This window comes from Mercenaria mercenaria, chromosome 19 (assembly GCF_021730395.1).
Source record: "Mercenaria mercenaria strain notata chromosome 19, MADL_Memer_1, whole genome shotgun sequence".
Taxonomy (NCBI): Eukaryota; Metazoa; Mollusca; class Bivalvia; order Venerida; family Veneridae; genus Mercenaria; species Mercenaria mercenaria.
Window position 1 is genome coordinate 6,051,978 of NC_069379.1, and position 20,669 is coordinate 6,072,646.

The 20,669-nt window shown below is 38.6% G+C and overlaps 3 protein-coding genes across 3 annotated transcripts; 1 reads left to right on the plus strand and 2 right to left on the minus strand.

Annotated features, from left to right (window-relative positions):
• The first annotated feature begins 1,733 nt into the window (after nt 1-1,733).
• On the plus strand, nt 1,734-19,366 carry LOC123542662 (WAP four-disulfide core domain protein 3-like). Its single transcript, XM_045328605.2, has 4 exons — nt 1,734-1,882; nt 2,470-2,637; nt 18,295-18,426; nt 19,231-19,366. The coding sequence occupies exons 1-4, from the start codon at nt 1,840-1,842 to the stop codon at nt 19,335-19,337; spliced, it is 450 nt and encodes a 149-aa protein (XP_045184540.2). The 5' UTR covers nt 1,734-1,839; the 3' UTR covers nt 19,338-19,366.
• LOC123542661 (delta-like protein D) lies at nt 4,873-10,820 on the minus strand. Its single transcript, XM_045328603.2, has 4 exons — nt 9,287-10,820; nt 8,468-9,079; nt 7,558-7,678; nt 4,873-6,855 (listed from the first exon to the last, which is right to left on the minus strand). The coding sequence occupies exons 1-4, from the start codon at nt 9,309-9,311 to the stop codon at nt 5,796-5,798; spliced, it is 1,818 nt and encodes a 605-aa protein (XP_045184538.2). The 5' UTR covers nt 9,312-10,820; the 3' UTR covers nt 4,873-5,795.
• LOC128550929 (proprotein convertase subtilisin/kexin type 5-like) lies at nt 10,908-16,681 on the minus strand. Its single transcript, XM_053530999.1, has 4 exons — nt 16,070-16,681; nt 13,920-15,068; nt 13,450-13,555; nt 10,908-12,039 (listed from the first exon to the last, which is right to left on the minus strand). The coding sequence occupies exons 1-4, from the start codon at nt 16,101-16,103 to the stop codon at nt 11,118-11,120; spliced, it is 2,211 nt and encodes a 736-aa protein (XP_053386974.1). The 5' UTR covers nt 16,104-16,681; the 3' UTR covers nt 10,908-11,117.
• Nucleotides 19,367-20,669: the final 1,303 nt, after the last annotated feature.

Below are 20,669 nucleotides of genomic sequence, written 5' to 3' on the forward strand. Positions count from 1 at the left end.
ACCACCTGCAAACAAAGACCACCTGCAAACAAAGACCACCTGCAAACAAGGACCACCTGCGAACAAAGACCACCTGCAAACAAAGACAATCTGCAAACAAAGACCACCTGCAAACAAAGACCACCTGCAAACAAAGACCACCTGCAAACAAAGACCACCTGCGAACAAAGACCACCTGCAAACAAAGACCACCTGCAAACAAAGACCACCTGTAAATAAAGACCACCTGCAAACAAAGACCAGCTGCGAACGAAGACCACCTGCAAACAAAGACTACCTGCGAACAAGGACCACCTGCAAACAAATACCACCTGCAAGCAAAGACCATCTGTATATTAAGACCAATGGTAAACAAAGACCACCTGTATACGAAGACCACCTGTATACTTAGACCACCTGCAAACAAAGACCATCTGTAAACTATGACCACCTGCAAACAAAGACCACCTGTATACTAAGACTACCTGCAAACAAAGACCACCTGTAAACAAAGACCAATTGTATACTAAGACCACCTGTAAACAAAGACTAATTGTATACTACGACCACCTTCAAACAAATATCACCTGTAAACAAATACCAATTGCAAACAAATATCACCTGTAAACTAAGACCACCTGCAAACAAAGACTAGTTGTAAATGAAAACCACCTGTAAACAAAGGCCATCTGTATACAAAGACCATCTGTATACAAAAACCACCTGTAATCAAAGACCACCTGTAAAAAACAAAGACCAAATGCAAACGAAAACCACCTGTATACGAAGACCACTTGTATACAAAGACCACCTGTGAACAAATACCACACGTATACAAAGACTAACTGTAAAGAAAGACCAGCTTTGAACAAATATCAAATGTATACAAAGACCACCTGTAAAAAAGACCACCTGTGAACAAATACCAAACGTATACAAAGACCACCCGTATAAAAAGACCACCTGTATCTACAAACAAACCCCATCAGTGAACAAAGATCAAGTCCAGCTCTTTGCTATCCACAAGTGTGGTCTTTATATAAAATTTTGACTGTATTATTATTAAGGTAGTTCTGCACGTTTGGATCGAAATTATTTCTACAATGTAGAATTTGATTAAACACTGATTTTTCAAAACTTCAGAATATACCTAGAAAATTAAGCAAATTAAAAAGATAGGGTCGTGTGCTTGATTTTTTGCTAGACTGATTTGAAAAATAGGGACCTGATGCAATATTTCATAATGAGAGTCTATGGGAAAATCATAACTTTCTTAACATTTTCGCGAATAGAAATTTTTCTACAATGTAGATTTTGATGAAACTTCTCACAGTTGTAAATAAAGACATGGCCTATAATTTGATGAAATAAAATATATAGGTCCATGTGCTTATTTTTGAGATATTTGACCATGATTAAAGTAAACCGGACATTTCACGCTAATTTTAGGACGTTATTTTGAATTATTTAACGTGTGATATGTTTTAATATCATATTTTGACTTTACAATATAGCAACAGTACCATTGTAATAAATTTACTCACAGGTTGCAATTAATTCATAAAATGATTTTCTGTTCCGTACGCCGAATCCAGTCTTTATTCTACGTTTTCCGGAAAAATGGCGTCACGCCATCACTTCCGGTTTATCAAACGTGCAGAACTACCTTAATCATCCCTGAATGCATAGAACAAATAAATGTTAGTATACATGCAATTGAGCGTGTAAATTTTAGTACAGCCTTATCAAATTAATCTATTTTATCGTCACTAATACTTAAAAGTCGTACAAATACATAGTTATATTAAGGTCAAAGATAAGAAAACGGTGGAAATTAAGGGACATTTAAAGACTGACATAATGTCTGTGTGGATTTTGTGTTTGCTTTTGGCTTTTTTGCCAGGTAAAACATTATTTTTTGCATTCAGTAATGAAAATATTCCAGTGTTGGTTTACTCGTATGTTGTTGTTTTTTTTTTGAATCACACAAATAAACTTTACTATGTCACATATTTACTTTCCAGCAAGACCCCCATGTGTCTCTGTAGACATTATTTTAGACCTAGACGAGCACCTTAGTAGACTAGATAGCAGGCCATTTGGGTGACTTTCTCACATGAAAGAATTCTGCATCCCAAGTTTGGTCCCAAAGTTACAGAGGCGAAGTCTAAATCAATCTTTACGATACAGAGTTGCCTAAAATTGTTACCATGTCCGCCAGCTGATCAACATACCCTATAGACTTGTCGATTTTCCAATTCCGCTTCAAAATTACATAATTTAATTATAACACATATTCGACGAGAAAAATAAAATGACATGAAAATTTCTCTGCATTAAAACATCTGTGTACATGTACAAAATGTTAAGTTTTCAACGGACAGGTTTACATCTTTCCTTAAATTCAGGTCGGCATTCTGAAATTTGTTCTTTCATAAAGTGCCATTCACTGCATATAGGAACAATGTGTTGTGTTTGTTTGTTTTTCAGCAACAAGTGCTTTTCCGGATAAACGCGGCGCATGCGTCGTTCAGTGTGTTCCAAGTTCCGGTCAGTACCAAGACCTTGGACTGGCTGACTGTCCATCTGATCATGAATGCAGAAGTACTGGCTGTGGATCAATGTGCTTTCCTACAAACAGCGGAACACATGCTAAAAGTTAGTGCTTTAACATGATACTTAAACCTGGCACATCCACAGACTGAAAAATATTACTATTCGCGAACATTGCGTGCAGCATTTCTCAACAAATTACGAAATAAGAATTCTTAATAACGCAATAATGTCTGTTGTATATCAAATCTTGACGCAAAATTACTAATGTCTTACGTTTAAGAGGGAGCGGTGGTGGTTTCCTGTGGAATAGAGGCTCGAGCCGTGCCATGTTGTCTCGGTAGTGACTTACTACTGCTGCTACAACTACTAAAACTACTACTACTACTACTACTGATAATAATAATAAGAAAGACTTTAATCTACTACTATTACTACTACCACTACCACTACCACTACCACTACTACTACTACTACTACTACTACTACTAAAATAATAATAATAGTAATGATAATAATAATGATATTAAAAATTGTTTTACGAGAGATTTTAAACACAGATCAATCTTCCCTGTGTCCTACAATATAAAACAATTAAAAATGCAAAAATGAAATGCAGATACAATTCAGACCATTTAAATAAAAAAAACGGTATTAGACAAAAAGGTATACATGTGTGGATGTGTAATTACTCCTCAAGTATTAGGATTTAAATTGGTTGACAGAGGCAGTAGGAAGGTTATTTAAGGGGACTCCTTGGTTAAGGTCGCAGACATCGAACCATTTGAGCCTCACCAGTGTGGGTTCGCGCTTCACCCGGAGCGTTGAATTCTTCATGTGACGAAGCCAGCTGGCTTACTGAAAGTCGGTGGTTCTACCCAGGTACCCGCCCGTGATGAAATAATGCAAGGAGGGACACCTTGGGTCTTTCTCCACCATCAAAGCTGAAAAATCGTCATTAGACCTATCACTGCTTCGGTGCAGCATTAAACCCAACATAAAAGAAGGCCATTCCATATACATGATCCTGAATAGATTAATCTTCTTCTTCTTCTTGTCGTTCGCAGCTGTGTAGACATAGCGATATTGCATGGTGCTGTGGTTTGTTAAGAGAGTGCCAATGGCCCAGCACCTCTGTCTTCAACTCTCTAGGTTTCTTTCGGTGTTACCTCACCCTTAGTTCCGAGTTAAAACCCTATCCTGGGAACACAGGAGCTATTTGTCCCATAGCTGGGGGTCTGTTCATAGGCATCAGGGCGTGTCCACACACCGGTGGGCCTGGCATGCCACATGTCTGGGGGCAGACCTCCTCCGAGTCCCCTGCAGTTCTGCCTGAGGCCGCAGTGTGCTCAGTTACCGTGTGGCGCCAACTCGGAGGCACTGCAAAAGGGCTTGTCTGCAGGGAGGCTATGTACTGGCAGGGAAGACTCACAGGTGCCCGTCCAGTCTTGGTGCCCATATGGGTGCCGCCCCCTCAAAAAAAAAAAAAAAAAAAAAAAAATTAAAAACACTGTTTTAAGCCTAAAAACGAAAAAAAAAAAAAAAAAAAAAAAATTTGAAAAAAATGTTTTTCCCTATATACTCTTATATTGAAAAGGTGCATGTGTTGCCGTAACGCTATGGAGGTTTACTAGGACACGCTGTGGAACAACCAAAATGTCCAGTTCAGTACCAATGCAAGCTACCCTGCTGCAATTTACACATCATGCATTTATAAAATAGTAAACAATCCTATTCTACCTAGTAAACAGCCTTAAATAACTTACATTTAAATTCAAACAAGCCAAATTGTCTAGACACTTGCAAAATAACAGTGACGATCGGCCATTTTGTTTCAAAACGAAAGTAGAAAACCTTTTCCGTTGTTTGCGTCTTAGAATTTAAATGTAAGTTATTTAAGGCTGTTTACTAGGTAGAATAGGATTGTTTACTATTTTATAAATGCATGATGTGTAAATTGCAGCAGGGTAGCTTGCATTTGTACTGAACTGGACATTTTGGTTGTTCCACAGCGTGTCCTAGTAAACCTCCATAGCGTTACGGCAACACATGCACCTTTTCCATATAAGAGTATATATATAGGGAAAAAAAATTTTTTCAAAAAAAAAATTTCGTTTTAGGCTTAAAACAGTGTTTTTAATTTTTTTTTTTTTTTGAGGGGGCGGCACCCATATGGGCACCAAGACTGGACGGGCACCTGTGGGAAGACTTACGCACTCGGCTCCTTTTTCACCAGAAGGCTAGCCAGCGGTGGAGGCTGAAAGCGGAAGGTGACAAGCACACAACACACAACACACAGCACACCACACTTGACGCATCGGCAGACCAATTGCCACACTAGTGACATTCGAAATTGTTCAGTATTTGGTTTAGGGATGTAAAGCTGGAAATCCGAAGAAAAACGCAAAGTTCTAGTAAGAATCTCTAATGCTTAATAAAAAAAAATCATTAAATAAGAAAGGCCCTGATTATTCATTATTTCGGATGCGCAGGCTGGTCTGGATCCATGCTGGTCGCAAATGCACTCGGTTTTCTCATGGCGCGGCTGAGATGGTTACTAGTATGTCATAATCTTTGTTCTACAAAAGCATTGCCATTCCTTCTGAAACTTACAGAGTTTATCCTCTAAAGAAGTGGTACTAATAAGCTTTGATAATGTGGCAGTCGAATCCAGTAAGTCCAGGGGTGTTTGAAGATAATCCGTCATAGATCCATTGTAAAGCAAATTCTGGATTTACCTGTATTGAAGAGAATAAACAGTGTAGATTGTATTGAGGTCAACTGCCACACTATCAAAGTTTATTGATACAGTTTACGTAAAAAACACAAACAGGACTCAAGATGTGGTAAAATATATTTATTGTAAGACATTTTACACATAGAAACAGAAAGAAATGTATTTTTGTGCGACAGACAGAAAGTTAATAATCTCCAAATATTTTTTTGAAAATAGTGCACAAAAATGATCATCAGTATAATTCGATGATCCGTTACGATCTCTTGCACTTCCGGTGATATTTCATTCACGTGTTAAAGTGAGGATCACGAACGACAACTCTGCTCGGAGATTGGATCCGTTTTCGCGTTTTCGCCCCAAGGGCGACGTTGCGATAGTACGAAATTAGCTACATTCACCGCTATAAAGCATGCGGGGAACGTTTTGCATTATGCTTCTGCTGGAAAATATATCTTGCATTATTTTTGTCATTCAGCCCAGTAGTTGCGATCACATTCATTACTCTCGTATAGCTATTCCATTGTTACTATTTTTCATAGCTTTCATATATTCCACCAGCTATTTCATTGAAAACACTTTCGTTGTTCTCATAAAGTTCACCTGCTATTTCATTGTGACCATTTTCATAGCTCTCGTAGAGCCCACCAGCTGTCTCAGTATAATCACTTTCGTTATTCTCGTAGAGCCCACCAGCTGTTTCATTACGAACACGTCCATTATTCTCAGAACATCTCAGAGAAAGTTTACTGACTATTTCATTTTGATTATTTCCATAGCTCTCATATATTGCACCAGCTGTTTCATTGCGATCTCTTTCATTATTCTCGTAGTATCCACGAGCTATTTCATTGTGATCACTTTCATTATTCTCGTAGTATCCACGAGCTATTTCATTGTGATCTCTTTCATTATTCTCGTAGTATCCACGAGCTGTTTCATTGTGATCACTTTCATTGTTCTCGTAGTATCCACGAGCTATTTCATTGTGATCACTTTCATTGTTCTCGTAGTATCCAGGAGCTGCTTCATTGTGATCACTTTCATTATTCTCGTAGTATCCACGAGCTGTTTCATTGTGATCACTTTTATTATTCTCGTAGTATCCACGAGCTGTTTCATTGTGATCATTTTCATAGCTCTCATAGAGATCATCTGTTATTTCTTTGCGACCGCTTCTAATATTCGCAGAGAGTCCGCCAGCTATTACAATGTGATCATTTTCCTTATTTTCATAGAGTCCGCCAACTGTTTCATTGTAATCTCTTTCGAAACGCTTCAGTCGGATCGCCTCGGCCTTTTTGCTACACGAGGATACGGAAATACCCGATGTTTCACGATTGTGCATCCATGCTATTTCTGTTCGATTCCTTCCTCTTTTTGAGTACAGGTCACGCCGTTTTTCACTCGTGTTTCTATAATGAGTTATACCATCGTTATTATCTCTTACAGCCACGCCAACTTTTTGGTCTACAGTTTTTACCTTTTTATTTCCCTTCCGACGAAGAAATTCGTACCTGCGGTCACCTTTAATTCCAAATACATGTACCATTTGTTTTGATTTCCCATTTGGTGTCATTTTACGCTTCCTGCAAATAAATAAAATCTGTTTTCATAATTATTTTTAAAACTGATGTCACACCTGTTCAGGTAAATGAAAAACTGTGTTTGATTTGGAATTTTTGAATTACATCTTTTTACAATGTAATAATATTAAGTTTCTTGTTGTTGGTACAAGCAACCAAATGACTAATTGTTATTCTGTACCAGATGATTTTCATATTTTCATGTGCTGTTAAAACACCTTTTTATATATGCGCGTTCCGGGGCAAAGCGTAAACGTATAACGGCCCCAAAACGGATAATTCAAAAGGAAAAGACGTCAACGTGAAAAACAACTCGGACATGCCCGCGCATTTCATGGAAAAATGACGTTTAAGGACAATGTATTCATTTATTAGGTTTTTGCGCATTTTATGCTAGAATAGCGTTATAGCCATGGTCATTTCGTGTTATAACATCTTCAGAATCCCTCGGGATACGTTAGTACCCTCGCACTACTAGACTAAGGCACCAACCAATCCCTCGGGATTCTGCAGATGTTATAACACGAAAAAAGCATGCGCCATCCCTACAGTAGTAAATAAGCTCGGTTATGCCCTGTGACGTTATTGCTTTTTAGAAGTGGATAATGATTTTCTCGATTCCAAAATAGCAGACTTTATACAAAGGGAAATAGTAATTATTAACAGTTTTAACAGTCAAAAACTTTCCTGAACTTTTATACTTACCTCATTAACCTAAAAACTGTAAAAGCCGCAAGTGTCAATACAATTAACCCAGATACTGCACCGAGACATATACCAACGAGAGCACCCAAACCTAGCTGTTTTCCATCACTCGGGTCCATGTCTGATGTAAAACAAAATTGAGCCGCACCATGAGAAAACCATCATAGTGCATTTGCGATCATTATGGATCCAGACCAGCTTGCGCATCCGCGCAGTCTGGTCAGGATCCATGTTGTTCGCTTTCAAAGCCTATTGCAATTAGAGAAACCGTTAGCGAACAGCATGGATCCTGACCAGACTTCGCGGATGCGCAGGCTGGTCTAGATCCACGCGGGTCGCAAATTCACTATGTTGGTTTTCTCATGGTGCGGCTTAAATGAGTAAATATGACAATGCAGAACAGATTGATTTTTTGCTCAAGACAAAATACAAAATGTAATGTATGATTAGTTTTTTACCGATCTTGAAACTATTAAAAACGTGCATTATAATTATAACATGACGCTTATATAAATCATCGGTCCATATTTCGTGCTACTGGCCGGTCTATAGTTCAAAACTGGTTTGCTGGACTTAAGTCGACACTGAACAACTGAAATTTGTGAAAATGATTTTATGATGTCATAGAATAAAACGTTTACTTAATTGCTTGTCGGTCAATAGACGGATATACAACCGGTTGTTTTGATTTTAATGCGCATGCGCTTTTTGCGTGCGGCAAAAAAGACTGCTCAACAGTAAGTAAACTTACATAAATCATCATTATACTAGAATTGTAATGCCACAATAATACAGATTTTGATTAAACATTAATTTTACAGAATACATTAATTAAAGATTGACATCGATCCAAGTAGTTCCGAATATTGACCGGCTGGTCATTCAATAAATGTATACTATATGCCTATACCCTTTTCTTTTGAATAAAGGTCAGTATCTGTTAAATTTTCCTTTCGACATAAACGCTCTGAAACATTCTGTTTGCATCCATCGACGCAATGTCCAAAATTGCGGTCACATTTCCCTGAAAGACATCTATCTGAACATTTCAGGTTGCACATTGGTCTATAAAACTCGTCTGTACATCCTAGTGAGCAACTTCCGGTATATATTCCACAGGTAGAATTTACGCAATATTTAGGGCACCTTGTTTTGCATTTCTGTCCGTAAAACCCGTTCTGACATCCTGAAATGCAATTTCCGTTGATTACGTCACACGTAGAATCTAAACATTTCTTCGGACATTTTCGTTTGCATTTTTGGCCGTAAAATCCATTTTGACAACCAAAAGAACACTTCCCTCCGGAAATAGCGCACGTAGAATTGATACAAGTATTAGAACACTTAGCTTTACACTTCGGGAGATAAAATCCATTCTGGCATCCCATGGAACATTTTCCGGTGGATTTCATACAGACGGAATTTAAACATTTCTCTGGACACTTTTGGTCACAACTCTGTCCATAAAAGCCACGTTTGCATACGGAGGAGTAGGTACATTGTATGAACAAAGTCATTATCACTGGAAAAAGATTTTATCGTATCCTTTAAAAACATGCTTAAATAAAACAACCGGAACAATTAAAAAAAATATATTTATTAGTTACGACAGTATAAAGGTCTTTTTCCATGGAAGCCTAAGTACATTAAAAAACGTTAAATTATTTGTCATTAAATTTAATTAAATCAGTGTTTAGAATCATTATTAGGGTTTTTCTAATAAAAGAACCTGTTAAAATAATTGATAGCTCCATCACGAGTCCAGCTGTCCGAGGTATTCCGAATCACAAGCCCAGCTGTCCGAGGTATTCCGAATAACAAGCCCAGCTGTCCGAGGTATTCCGAAAATTCGTAGGCTACTCATCAATATTCAGCTAATACGTACAATGAACATCATAAAATAATTATTCTGTTCTGAATTTACGCGTGTGAATTGAAGAGCCTGTCCTCACGACAAGCCTAAGAGTTTAGTTGACACTTTAAACATTGCCCGTTTGATGTAATGAGATGTGAAGTTTTTCAGTTATAAAATGTGATATAAACATCCGTTATCTGCAGGATTTTAATTGTTGGCGCACTATTCTAAATATCATATCATAGTTATATTCTTTACTAAAGTCTCATTCATGCATATACATTTGTACAAACAACCATATTTACCCAAAAATGCCCAAGTCATAGTGTCACATTTTTGGCCGTGCCGCTGTCTTATTTCTGACAACCACGTTTTGGAAATTTCATCCGGGAACCACGATGTGCCAAATCGTCGCCACGCGCCAGCCACGTGAGATAGCCAAGTATTTGACTCGCTGCAGTCCCGTTGTGACACGACTGAAAATATTAAAGTCGGGTTATGCCTCGGTACTGCCTCGCCGTCGCCCCGATATCACTACATTGTGCTTCGCTATGCCTCACTGCCAAGCATTGGCTAGCTGACTGGCATATATTTCAAACGTAGCTGTACGTGGCGGCCAAAACGTGACGCTATGACTGGAGTATATTAACCGTCCGTGACGCGCTATGTTCACGTTATGTTACGTTTTTGCTACTTTATACTACGTTGTACTACGTTCTCGCCACGATGTTGCCGCGTTGTAGTACGTTCTTGGAAATCATGTCCAAAATTAAAATCACCAGTTCACGTTTTGTCACGTTTTATCACGTTTTAGCCACGTTGTTCTGCGCTGACTCACGATGTAGCCACGTTTACCCACGAAGTTACACGTGGAGGCCAAAACGTGATACTATGACTGGGGCATTAAATTTGCAAGACCATTCTTATACCACAGTCACACATACGGCGCGGATAGCTACGTTTAGCTACGTATAGAAACGTAGTAATTCGTACCGATCCGTACCTGAGCCGTACGAATTGGTACGGATTGATACGGGTTACTACTTTAAGGTACGGCTCAGGTACGGATCGATACGATCAGTACGGATGACTACGTTTCTATCCGTGGCTAGATGTAGCTATCCGCGCCGTATGTGTGACTGGGGTATAACACAGAATTATCATAATAAAGAATCTATATAACATTTAAAACAACATTCGAAACTTAAGCCTGTCCGAGTTAAAGAGTGATTTCCCTGACATACGTAAGATCTTTCATTTGGTATAAGCTTCATTTGATAGTTGGGGAGAGTCCTAGAGCTGCAGTCTGTCTAATATAGTACCATACCATTGACTGTTTTATTGTGATTGTTTTCGTTTCCTTAACAATTTTTAGCTCATAGTGTCCATAGTGCCCTGCAGCTACACTTTGGTTATAATTAACTTCTCCCGTTTCCTGTTATACCCCAGTCACACATACGGCGCGTCTAGCCACGGATAAAAACGTAGTAATCCGTATCGACCCGTATTGAAACGTACCTGAGACGTACCTTAATGTAGTAAGCCGTATCAGTTCGTACCAATTCGTACGGCTCAGGTACGGATCGATACGGGTTACTATGTTTCTATCCGTAGCTCGACGTAGCTATTTGCGCCGTATGTGTGACTAAGACTTTGTGATCAATCCTCTTGTTCATGTAGTATCTTAGTGATTATTCCATAGTGATTATTTTTCTGAGTTTCCGTAGTGCACCGTAGGCACTTTGTAGCGATCACTTCCAGTATTTTCGTAGATTTTCCTGACCGCTTCTTTGTGGTAATTTCCCTTATTTACGTTGCATCTCCTGGGTATTTCGTAACCATCATTTTCTTCGTTTCCATAGTGATCACTTCGTGTGTTTTCGTAATGTTCCGTGACTGCTTGTTTGTGATCATTGTTTATGTTGCTTCTCCTGGGTATTTCATAGAACTCATTGTTTCCATTTCCGTAGTGTCTCTCTCGTACTTCGTAGTGATCACTTCGTGTGTTTTCGTAGTTTTTCGCGGCTGCCTGTTTAGGACCAATTCCCTTATTTACGTTGCATCTCCTTGGTATTTCATAGTTATCATTTTCTCCGGTTCCGTAGTATCCCGCTGGTACTTCGTATTGATCACTTCGTGTGTTTTCGTAGTATCTCGCGACTGCCTCTTTAGAACCACTTTTCTTGTTTTCATAGTATCTATCGCCTATTTCATAGTGAACATTACCGCAATTATCGTAGTATTGTCGGGAAATTATATTGTTACAGTGCCTTGTATTGCCGTAATATGCATTTTCACCTTCTCCAAAGTCGCACCGTTCTGAAGAATTTCCGTCAGTAAAAGTATGTTTGAACTGACCCATGCGTTGACCATTTCGGCCATCTTTGAAGTGAACCTTACTTTGTGCACATCCGACGACCTCGTTCTGTCCTTCCCTATTGTCTTCTCTTCCAACCACTTGTTGACAAAGAATGTTTTCGTCATTTCTATTTCTTATAACCGCGTTCATTTCTACGTCGTTTTGATTGTTTTTATTTCTTGTTCGTCGTAAATTCTCGTAGCTTTGACCGTCCTTAATGTTGGCATTTACTAAGCTTGAGTTCAGCTTTTGTGGCTTTGTGCGTCTCCTGGAAATAGTTTGAATGTTTACAGTTTTCATTAAAGTATGATGTGTGGATATTTCAGTAAAACTACGCTAAAACAATTATATATATACTAGTATATATATATATATATTTGAAATGAGACAACCTTGTATATTTTGGTTTATTGGTTTCATGACTAGTTCGGTGTTTTAGCTTCGCAATCTGATTCAAAACATAAAACGACATTTTTCCAGTATTTCTGTTGGTCAAGAGTTGTCATACGCTTATAACATAGAGAAGTCACACGACTGTCGGATATATGAAATGCGCTGACCAATTTATATGATAATCGAGGGAAAGATCGTACGATATAGATATTGGTCAAAACAAATGATGGCGCATCGCTGTAGGTTAAAGGTCAGTTTACAATTCAAATCCTTCTTTGTTTCATATAAAAACGACAACTTCAGGTCGTCTTTACGTATCTTTAAAGAACATCACTTTCTCCTACACCTATTTTTCATTAAAGTTCTATCACAAATTAACGAGGAAAAAAAAATGAAAAGAAAATAGGGGGTTGAGTAGTTCCTATAGTGAAATGCCAATCAGTTGTGGTCTGCTACCCTAAAAATAGCACATATTTGCACTCTTCCTCGCAATAAACACCTACTTCCGGTTTTGATGTGCAAAACTTGCTATTTGGGGTGTATGAACATGAAACCCATCTCATTTCATGCAGAATGTATTCTAGTAGCGAAAAGGTGTGATTAAAGCACTCGTTCTACACGAATTTTGGAAAATTAGGATCTATTTATTATGGACTTCTTTCCCACATTTTCGACCGAATTACTGACCTTATTCCTATATTTCAGTTAATGTAAGTGCGGGCAGTTAACCTAACCAGTGTTACTGGATTCTGTACCAGTACAGACCCGTTTAACACAAGTAACTGCAAACTTTCCCACATGAATCAGGGATGGAGGACGGGTAATTCCAGACCAATTTCTTATGAATCGTCACGGAAACTACGTCGCCTTGGATCGACACGGTCCGCGACGTAGAATGCCTCTCCCATTGAGCTAGTGTGGAGGAGGGGGAGGGGGAGGGGGAGGTGGGGTGGGGGAGGGGGTTCACTGCTGGCGTAGTCCGTTACTTAGTTTTCTCGATGATCGGACAAAGGCTAGCTATAAAGTCATACTGTCTGCAATAGCGCATACTGGTATCCGGTCCTACATGAATACAACATAGAACTATTGGCTTGTATATATACAGTTGTAGTAAGATTACTAAACCTGGAAATTGATTATTTAATATTTTGTTCATTACACATAACACTTATTAAGGAGTCGAGCTTTTGACGTCACCCTGAAATGACTTCTAAATAAGCTGCTAGTTCCAAAAAGGAGATAACACTACAAATATTTAAAAATTATCCAGACCCTTACAGCTTACCTTATCAACCTTAGGAGTACAACAATCAGGATAACGATTAAGAAGAACACAGTTACCCCACCGTGACATAGGCCAAGAAGAAGTTTTTCGTCAATATGGTCCGTGTCTGAAAAAAAACGCAAAATGGTTATATAAATTTACCATATATGCAAAAGAAGTTAAAATGTTGAAATCTTAGCCCAAGAATTCAATACTATCAGTGCTTAGGGTATGGGCCGTTCAATCCCGGGGTCGCTGGTTTGGTTAAGCCGACAGAGGTCCAGACAACACCTTGACATATGATACGGCTACTGATGCCGGTTTTGCCAGGAAGGTTACTTGGATTCATATTAGCGTCAAGTTTTCGTTACAGAATTTTTGGTTACAGAAAAGCTTAACTGAATATAAACTAAATTCCATACATATATCCAAAATACAAAAAAAAAATACAATCATTAATATTCCCCAAACCTGAAAAGGGGGGATTTTACCTGTGTCTTCTGGCAGGATATTTATATCTGTTGAATTTTCCGAGTGGCACGGAGGCTCTGTATCAGTCTGTTTACATTCTTCGAGACATGTACTAGTCTCGGAGCAGTTCCGGTCGCATATAGTTCCATAAAATCCGTTTGCACATCCGTATGAGCAATTCCCGGAAAACCGTTCACACACGGAGTTTAGACAATATTTAGGGCACTTTATTTCACATTTATGTCCGTAAAATCCATCCATACATCCCGTTGTGCAGTTTCCTTCAACAACATCACACAAGGACTCGTAACAACTGTTTGGACATTTCATTTTACACCCATGCCCATATAATCCATATTGACAACCGAGAGAGCACGTTCCGTCCAAAATTTCGCACGTAGAATTAAGACATGCTTTTGAGCATTTTTCTTGACACTTTGGGCCGTAGAATCCATTTGTGCAGCCATCAGAGCAATTTCCGGAGGAAATTTCACATGTTAGATTCAGACAAGTCTTCGGGCACACTTCTTCGCACTTTGGCCCATAAAAACCGTTTTGGCATCCTATCTGACAGTTCCCGTTGTTTTTATCACAAAGAGATCTCAGACATGTGTTTGGACATTTATGACAATGCGGTCCGCCGAAATAGCCGTCTCTACACCCTGTAGTGCAATTTCCCGAACTCCTCTCACATGTAGACTTGGCACATCCGGTACAAATATTATCGCAAAGGTCACCATAATAGCCCGGTTCACAATCTGACAAGCACGTTCCGTTGTTAATATCACAAACTTTGTCTTTACACCCTATTCCGCAATGCTCTCCACAGTAGTTGCCATAGAAACTATCATAGCAAAGGGTACATATATTAATATTTTGGCAAGTTCGGCATGAAGATCTACGGCACTTGACTGGACAATCTGTGCGACCGTATCCTGGGTGCTGGCCGTAACCATCTTTGCAAGTTAAACACTCTTGGCTTTCGTCAAAATTCTTGGAGCAGTTGAAACAAGTTTCTGGACATGTCTTGTTACAAAAGCTACCATAAAAACCGTCCCTACATTCTCCTTCACAAACCCCGTCACTTTCCGTGCAGTTCTCTTGGTCACTGATGCAGTTTGAACAATTTTGCAGACCGAATGATACATGCAACGCCAAGAATGATACAACTGAAAAATAAACTTATATTATGTTACACATATGAAACCGTCTAATTACGCTCAAATATTTTTTATTTCCAAAAGCAAGGCGGTTTACTAGTATGCATAAACTATGCATTTTTTTTCCAAACATTTAAAAGGATTTTTTGCACTTGAAATGTACAAGAAAATGTTTCATTTACAACAATTCTGTAATTATATGCATGCAAAATGCTAGAAGCAAAACCGAAATTACAGTTAGTTAACCTGTTGTGTATCTTATACAGAAATATAATCCATATATTTTGCAAAAAGTTACATTTCTATACACTTGCTTTAATGAAAAGCGTTATATTAAAGTATACAGGTAGATAAAAAGTCAATCCATTTAAATATCGAGGTAAATAAAAAACGGTCCACTTAAATATCGAGGTAAATAAAAACACTTAAATATCCAGGTAAATAAAAAAACAGTCCACTTTAATATCGAGGTAAATAAAATATCGAGGTAAATAAAAAAAACAGTCCACTTAAATATCGAGGTAAATAAAAAACACTTAAATATCCAGGTAAATAAAAAAAACAGTCCACTTAAATATCCAGGTAAATAAAAAAACAGTCCACTTAAATATCGAGGTAAATAAAAAAACACTTAAATATCCAGGTAAATAAAAAAAACAGTCCACTTAAATATCGAGGTAAATAAAAAACACTTAAATATCCAGGTAAATAAAAAAAAAACAGTCCACTTAAATATCCAGGTAAATAAAAAAAAAACAGTCCACTTAAATATCCAGGTAAATAAAAAAAACAGTCCACTTAAATATCGAGGTAAATAAAAAACACTTAAATATCCAGGTAAATAAAAAAAAACAGTCCACTTAAATATCCAGGTAAATAAAAAACACTTAAATATCCAGGTAAATAAAAAAAAACAGTCCACTTAAATATCCAGGTAAATAAGGTTCACGTTGCGTTCGTGGTTCAGCGGTTTATTGTCCTTTAACAAATAAAAAGTTAAATAAACTTACAAAGGAAAATCGGTGCCATCACAAAATGTCGCATATTTCAATTATCACAAACTTCCTTATAGATCGGGACATGGATTAATAAAAGAAAACTATTCAATGGGTATGTTATGTCAATTACATATGTACACGCTTTGATAAAGTGTCTAGTTTCGAACGACTTGAAAACTTAATTGACTCTTCAGCTTGAACTCTTTCATACACTTCTGTCAATTGTCTTGTTTCCCCTCACTATTTTTAAGCTGAAAATATTTCTACGATTTATTTTCTGTTTTTACGGACATCACGCTTGCTAGATCTCTTACATAGCCAGCTATAGTCTGTGTTCAGACCTTATGTTTTGTTCACAGGAGATAACTCCTGAGGCAATACAATATATAAAAGAATTATTTTTTTCTAAAAAAAAGATTATCTAGTCGGTAGCCAGACTAAGCCAGCTACTACACAGAACACCACAGTCGCCCCAAAAATTAGACACCGTGTAGACATCGACGTTTACCTTGTACTTTTGGATGAACGTTTACAAGGCGAGCGTGATTTAGCGAAAATAAAAGAAATCGAACTAAAAGAAACAATTAAACTTATATACAAATACTTAGACGTCGTGCTGCTCAAGCTACAGTCACACATACGGATATTCGTGCGGTGCGATGGAGGTCGGGGGGGGGGGGGGGGGGGGGGGGGGGGGGGGGGGGGGGGGGGGGGGGGAAGTGCGGAGACACGGATAAGTACGGAAAAAAGTACGGGAAAAATTGTGAGAAACGGGGAACAAAAAAAATACAGGATAGGTACGGCGTACTACGTTGAACTACGTTTTACTGCGCCTGACAACTTGCCCAGTGCGTGGACGGGTCTGCGGTGAACTACGTTGAACTACGCTTAAGTACGGGCAGCCTCGGATAACTACGTTCAGCTACGGCAAGGTACGTTTTAGTACGGATAACTACGTTTTAGTACGTTTAACTACGGATGAATAAGTTTCAACCAAGTTGAACTAAAGTCACGCTCAAATGGCTACGGATCGCTAAAACTTTTGTGCATGTTCAAAAGTTGAAGAAACTTGCAAGTTTGGGATAAGTCTTGAATACGTTTTAACCAAGTGTTGGTACGGATTACTACTTTGAGGTACGGCTCAGGTACGGATTACTATGTTTCTATCCGTGGCTAGACGTAGCTATCCGCGCTGTATGTGTGACATGGTTCAACTATCAGTCATTTCAGATGCATATCTCTCTTAACGTTAGTGGACCCGTAACGACATTCGGCATTTTCCGTCCGATTACATATTCTCTGCATAAGATTTCGGCATTTTCCGTCCGATTACATATTCTCTGCATAAGATTTCGGCATTTTCCGTCCGATTACATATTCTCTGGATGAGATTTCGGCATTTTCCGTCCGATTACATATTCTCTGTATGAGATTTCGGCATTTTCCGTCCGATTACATATTCTCTGCATAAGATTTCGGCATTTTCCGTCCGATTACATATTCTCTGCATGAGATTTCGGCATTTTCCGTCCGATTACATATTCTCTGCATGAGATTTCGGCATTTTCCGTTCGATTACATATTCTCTGCATGAGATTTCGGCATTTTCCGTTCGATTACATATTCTCTGTATGAGATTTCGGCATTTTCCGTTCGATTACATATTCTCTGTATGAGATTTCGGCATTTTCCGTTCGATTACATATTCTCTGTATGAGATTTCGGCATTTTCCGTTCGTTTACGTATTCTCCGCTTGCGATTTCGGCATTTTCCGTTCGTTTACGTATTCTCCGCTTGCGATTTCGGCATTTTTCGGTTGTTAAAGACCCACCACGACCTAGTGACCTACTTTCTCCGCCCACATGAATTCTGATAATACTGATATAATACAGCTATTCTACAAGATGACAGGTGGACAATGTAGGCCGTCCTTGAATGTGTTTTCACAACTTCACCTGCAAACTTATCCAGTCAATCCCTTTCAGCATAGAAAACATAGAATAATAACTAGCTTACACTGTAGATACAAAGTGTGGTCTAAACTGACCTTACTACAACATTCGAATTCACTGTGCATACTGCTACATTAATTTAGGGATGTTCTATGCGTCCAGTAATCAAATTGTTCATGGTTAGTGTATCATATTTTGTTTGCCCTGGCAATATTTACAAGGAAGTAAATACTCTAGAGCTAGCTCAAATTAATTTGGTATAATTGTAAAACTTTACTCCACAGACGCAAGAGGATCGTGCATAATGCTCTGCGGGGACTCGATTAGCAAGAAATGTGGACTAAATGGATACGACTGCGCCTCGAATGGGTGTGGTAGAGAGTGTAAACTCAGGGCTGATTATATACAGCCACTTCGTAAGTGATTTAATCAATCTTTTCCACAGGGTTGATGTTCATTGTTCTCGCATGTAAATTCAATTAATTGCACCATGAAATCCTGACTCCAAAGTTATTGGTCAATTTCAGGATTGTGCTCATAACCAACCAATCAGAATCAGGAGATTTCAGACTGGTTCCCAAATTCAGTTTTATATTAAAAGTAGGGGTAAATTGTGAGCACACAAGGTCGTGACGGAATAAGTGTTAGGTTTTAAGATAGTGGACCTGTAATCGATAATTTCCGCTAGTTTACGCAATCTCCGTAAGCGATTTCGGCATTTTTCGGTTATTTTGAGAGGTAATTTCCTGTTACGGCTGAAGGATGCCGAAATCGCTTATGGGAGATACGTAATGTCACTGAAAATGCCAATTTTCATTACGGGTCCGCCAAAGCGTTATATGACGACTTTCCATCTTAAATGGTAGGTAAATACCCCAGGTGCCACTCTGGCAACTATTTCTGGCACGGTCTGCCACCTTGTAGAGCCGGCGCCTTTCCATAAGTCCATCTGGTTGGATAGATTGCTCCTATTAAAGAACTCTACATCTAAATTGTGGGCCTTGGTGTTTGGACGGATTAAAAAAAAACACGACAACAAGAAATCTTATCCAGTTCATTGTAATGAATGCAAACTCATGTACATTGGACCATATAAAACCGTTATTCTCTTTGCTTCGGAAATAATGCCATTGTCGATCTATTGAAAAGTTCTTTGACTGGTTATATGTTTTACAAAAACAACCTGTATGTACAACGTAGCCAATTTTCTGCCATTACAGACTGTCCGGTGTTCAAATGTGACCTTCACTGCCCTACTGGTTACTATAGAGATGACCTCGGATGCGACCAATGCCAGTGTGCCTACACTGTCGTCGATTCTAATTAAGTAATATAATAAAGTACATACATAAAAAATCCGGGTTCTTATAATTAGTGTAAAAACTATCGTTGGATCCAGTTTGGAGACGTGTTGTATCTATACCGTTGGTTAATTTCGAGACTGACCTCAGAACTAACCAAGTTTTGCTTAAGCCGGTGCTTGGGGGTGTTGCACGTTTCATTACACTCGATCAAACCGAGCTTGCTGTTATTTTGCTTGGTTGCATTATATGCTTCCGAAGTGTCTGTTAGATCGATTTTATTTGTTAGCTGTTCAATGTAATTAATACTTTTCAGATGAATGTTTTTGTCCGGGCTTTTTGGCATTGTTTTACAATACCATAATCACATCTGATGCAGTCATCCCTATTTACCTACCCCTAGATTGTGGGTCTTCGCGACAAGACTTGATCAAAACACATTTTTGAAATGGGTTTACCTAGAAAGAGGTCCTCATGCTTTTGTTGTCAAGATATAAAATTTTGTTGAGACCCAGTCATCTGATGCGAATACTAACTAGCTAAACTTGCGCCGACGACAGGGAGTGACTTATGCTTCAAGGCAGGTCTTAAGAGGTAACATTTGAACCGCGTCATGAGAAAACCAACATGGTGGCTTTGCGACCGCGCAGTCTGGTCATGATCCATGCTGTTCGCTTTCAAAGCATATTGCAATTAGAAAAACCGTTAGCGAACAGCATGGATTCTGACCGGATCCATGCTGGTCGCAAAGCCACTATGTTGGTTTTCACATGGTTCGGCTCATTTTTCAACGAAACAGTGGTCAGTGTTTGGGATACTGCATTTTGTTGAGAAGGCTTATAAAGGACCCTGGATTGAATGTAGAGGTCTACGGTAATGGAGTTACTGAAAGAGCTTGATCCTAAAGGATACGCGAATCCTATAGGAAAGCACATCGCCTAGAATGAAGATATGAGCCGCGCCATGAGGAAACCAACATAGTGCGTTTGCGACCAGCATTAATAAATAAATAGATAAATAAATAAACTTTCTGTATCGCGTTTAGATATGGTACGCTTGAAGCTGTATCAATAAATATATGCATTATCATATCCCACCCACCTACTTACAGTTCGATTACTAAGTCTAGGTCATACGTGTTTGAACGTTTTCAAACCAAAATTTCTCTTCTTATATAATGACTTTTCTACTTTTTTATTATGTTTTGTTTTAGCTTGAGCTCACGCTTTTCTTATACAAGACACACCAGAATATGGAGCTCCGAGTTTAGGTTACAAAACGCAATCTTTAAAGTTTAAAAAACATGATGTTTACACAAACGAACTGTAATATACGTATGAGAAATGATAGACTGTAGC

Bases quoted from the DNA above. Each gene is read 5' to 3' on its own strand.
- LOC128550929 (XM_053530999.1), bottom strand. From the start codon at position 16,103: ATGCGACATTTTGTGATGGCACCGATTTTCCTTT. The intron at 13,556-13,919 runs GTAAAATCCCCC...GTTTTTTTTCAG, and splicing joins TATCCTGCCAGAAGACACAG to ACACGGACCATATTGACGAA. The intron at 12,040-13,449 runs GTAAGCTGTAAG...AACTATTTCCAG, and splicing joins GTACTCCTAAGGTTGATAAG to GAGACGCACAAAGCCACAAA.
- LOC123542662 (XM_045328605.2), top strand. From the start codon at position 1,840: ATGTCTGTGTGGATTTTGTGTTTGCTTTTGGCTTTTTTGCCAG. The intron at 1,883-2,469 runs GTAAAACATTAT...TTTGTTTTTCAG, and splicing joins GCTTTTGGCTTTTTTGCCAG to CAACAAGTGCTTTTCCGGAT. The intron at 2,638-18,294 runs GTTAGTGCTTTA...TTTACTCCACAG, and splicing joins CAGCGGAACACATGCTAAAA to ACGCAAGAGGATCGTGCATA.
- LOC123542661 (XM_045328603.2), bottom strand. From the start codon at position 9,311: ATGGAGCTATCAATTATTTTAACAG. The intron at 9,080-9,286 runs GTTCTTTTATTA...ATCTTTTTCCAG, and splicing joins GCTATCAATTATTTTAACAG to TGATAATGACTTTGTTCATA. The intron at 7,679-8,467 runs GTATAGGCATAT...GTTTTACATCAG, and splicing joins CCTTTATTCAAAAGAAAAGG to ACATGGACCCGAGTGATGGA.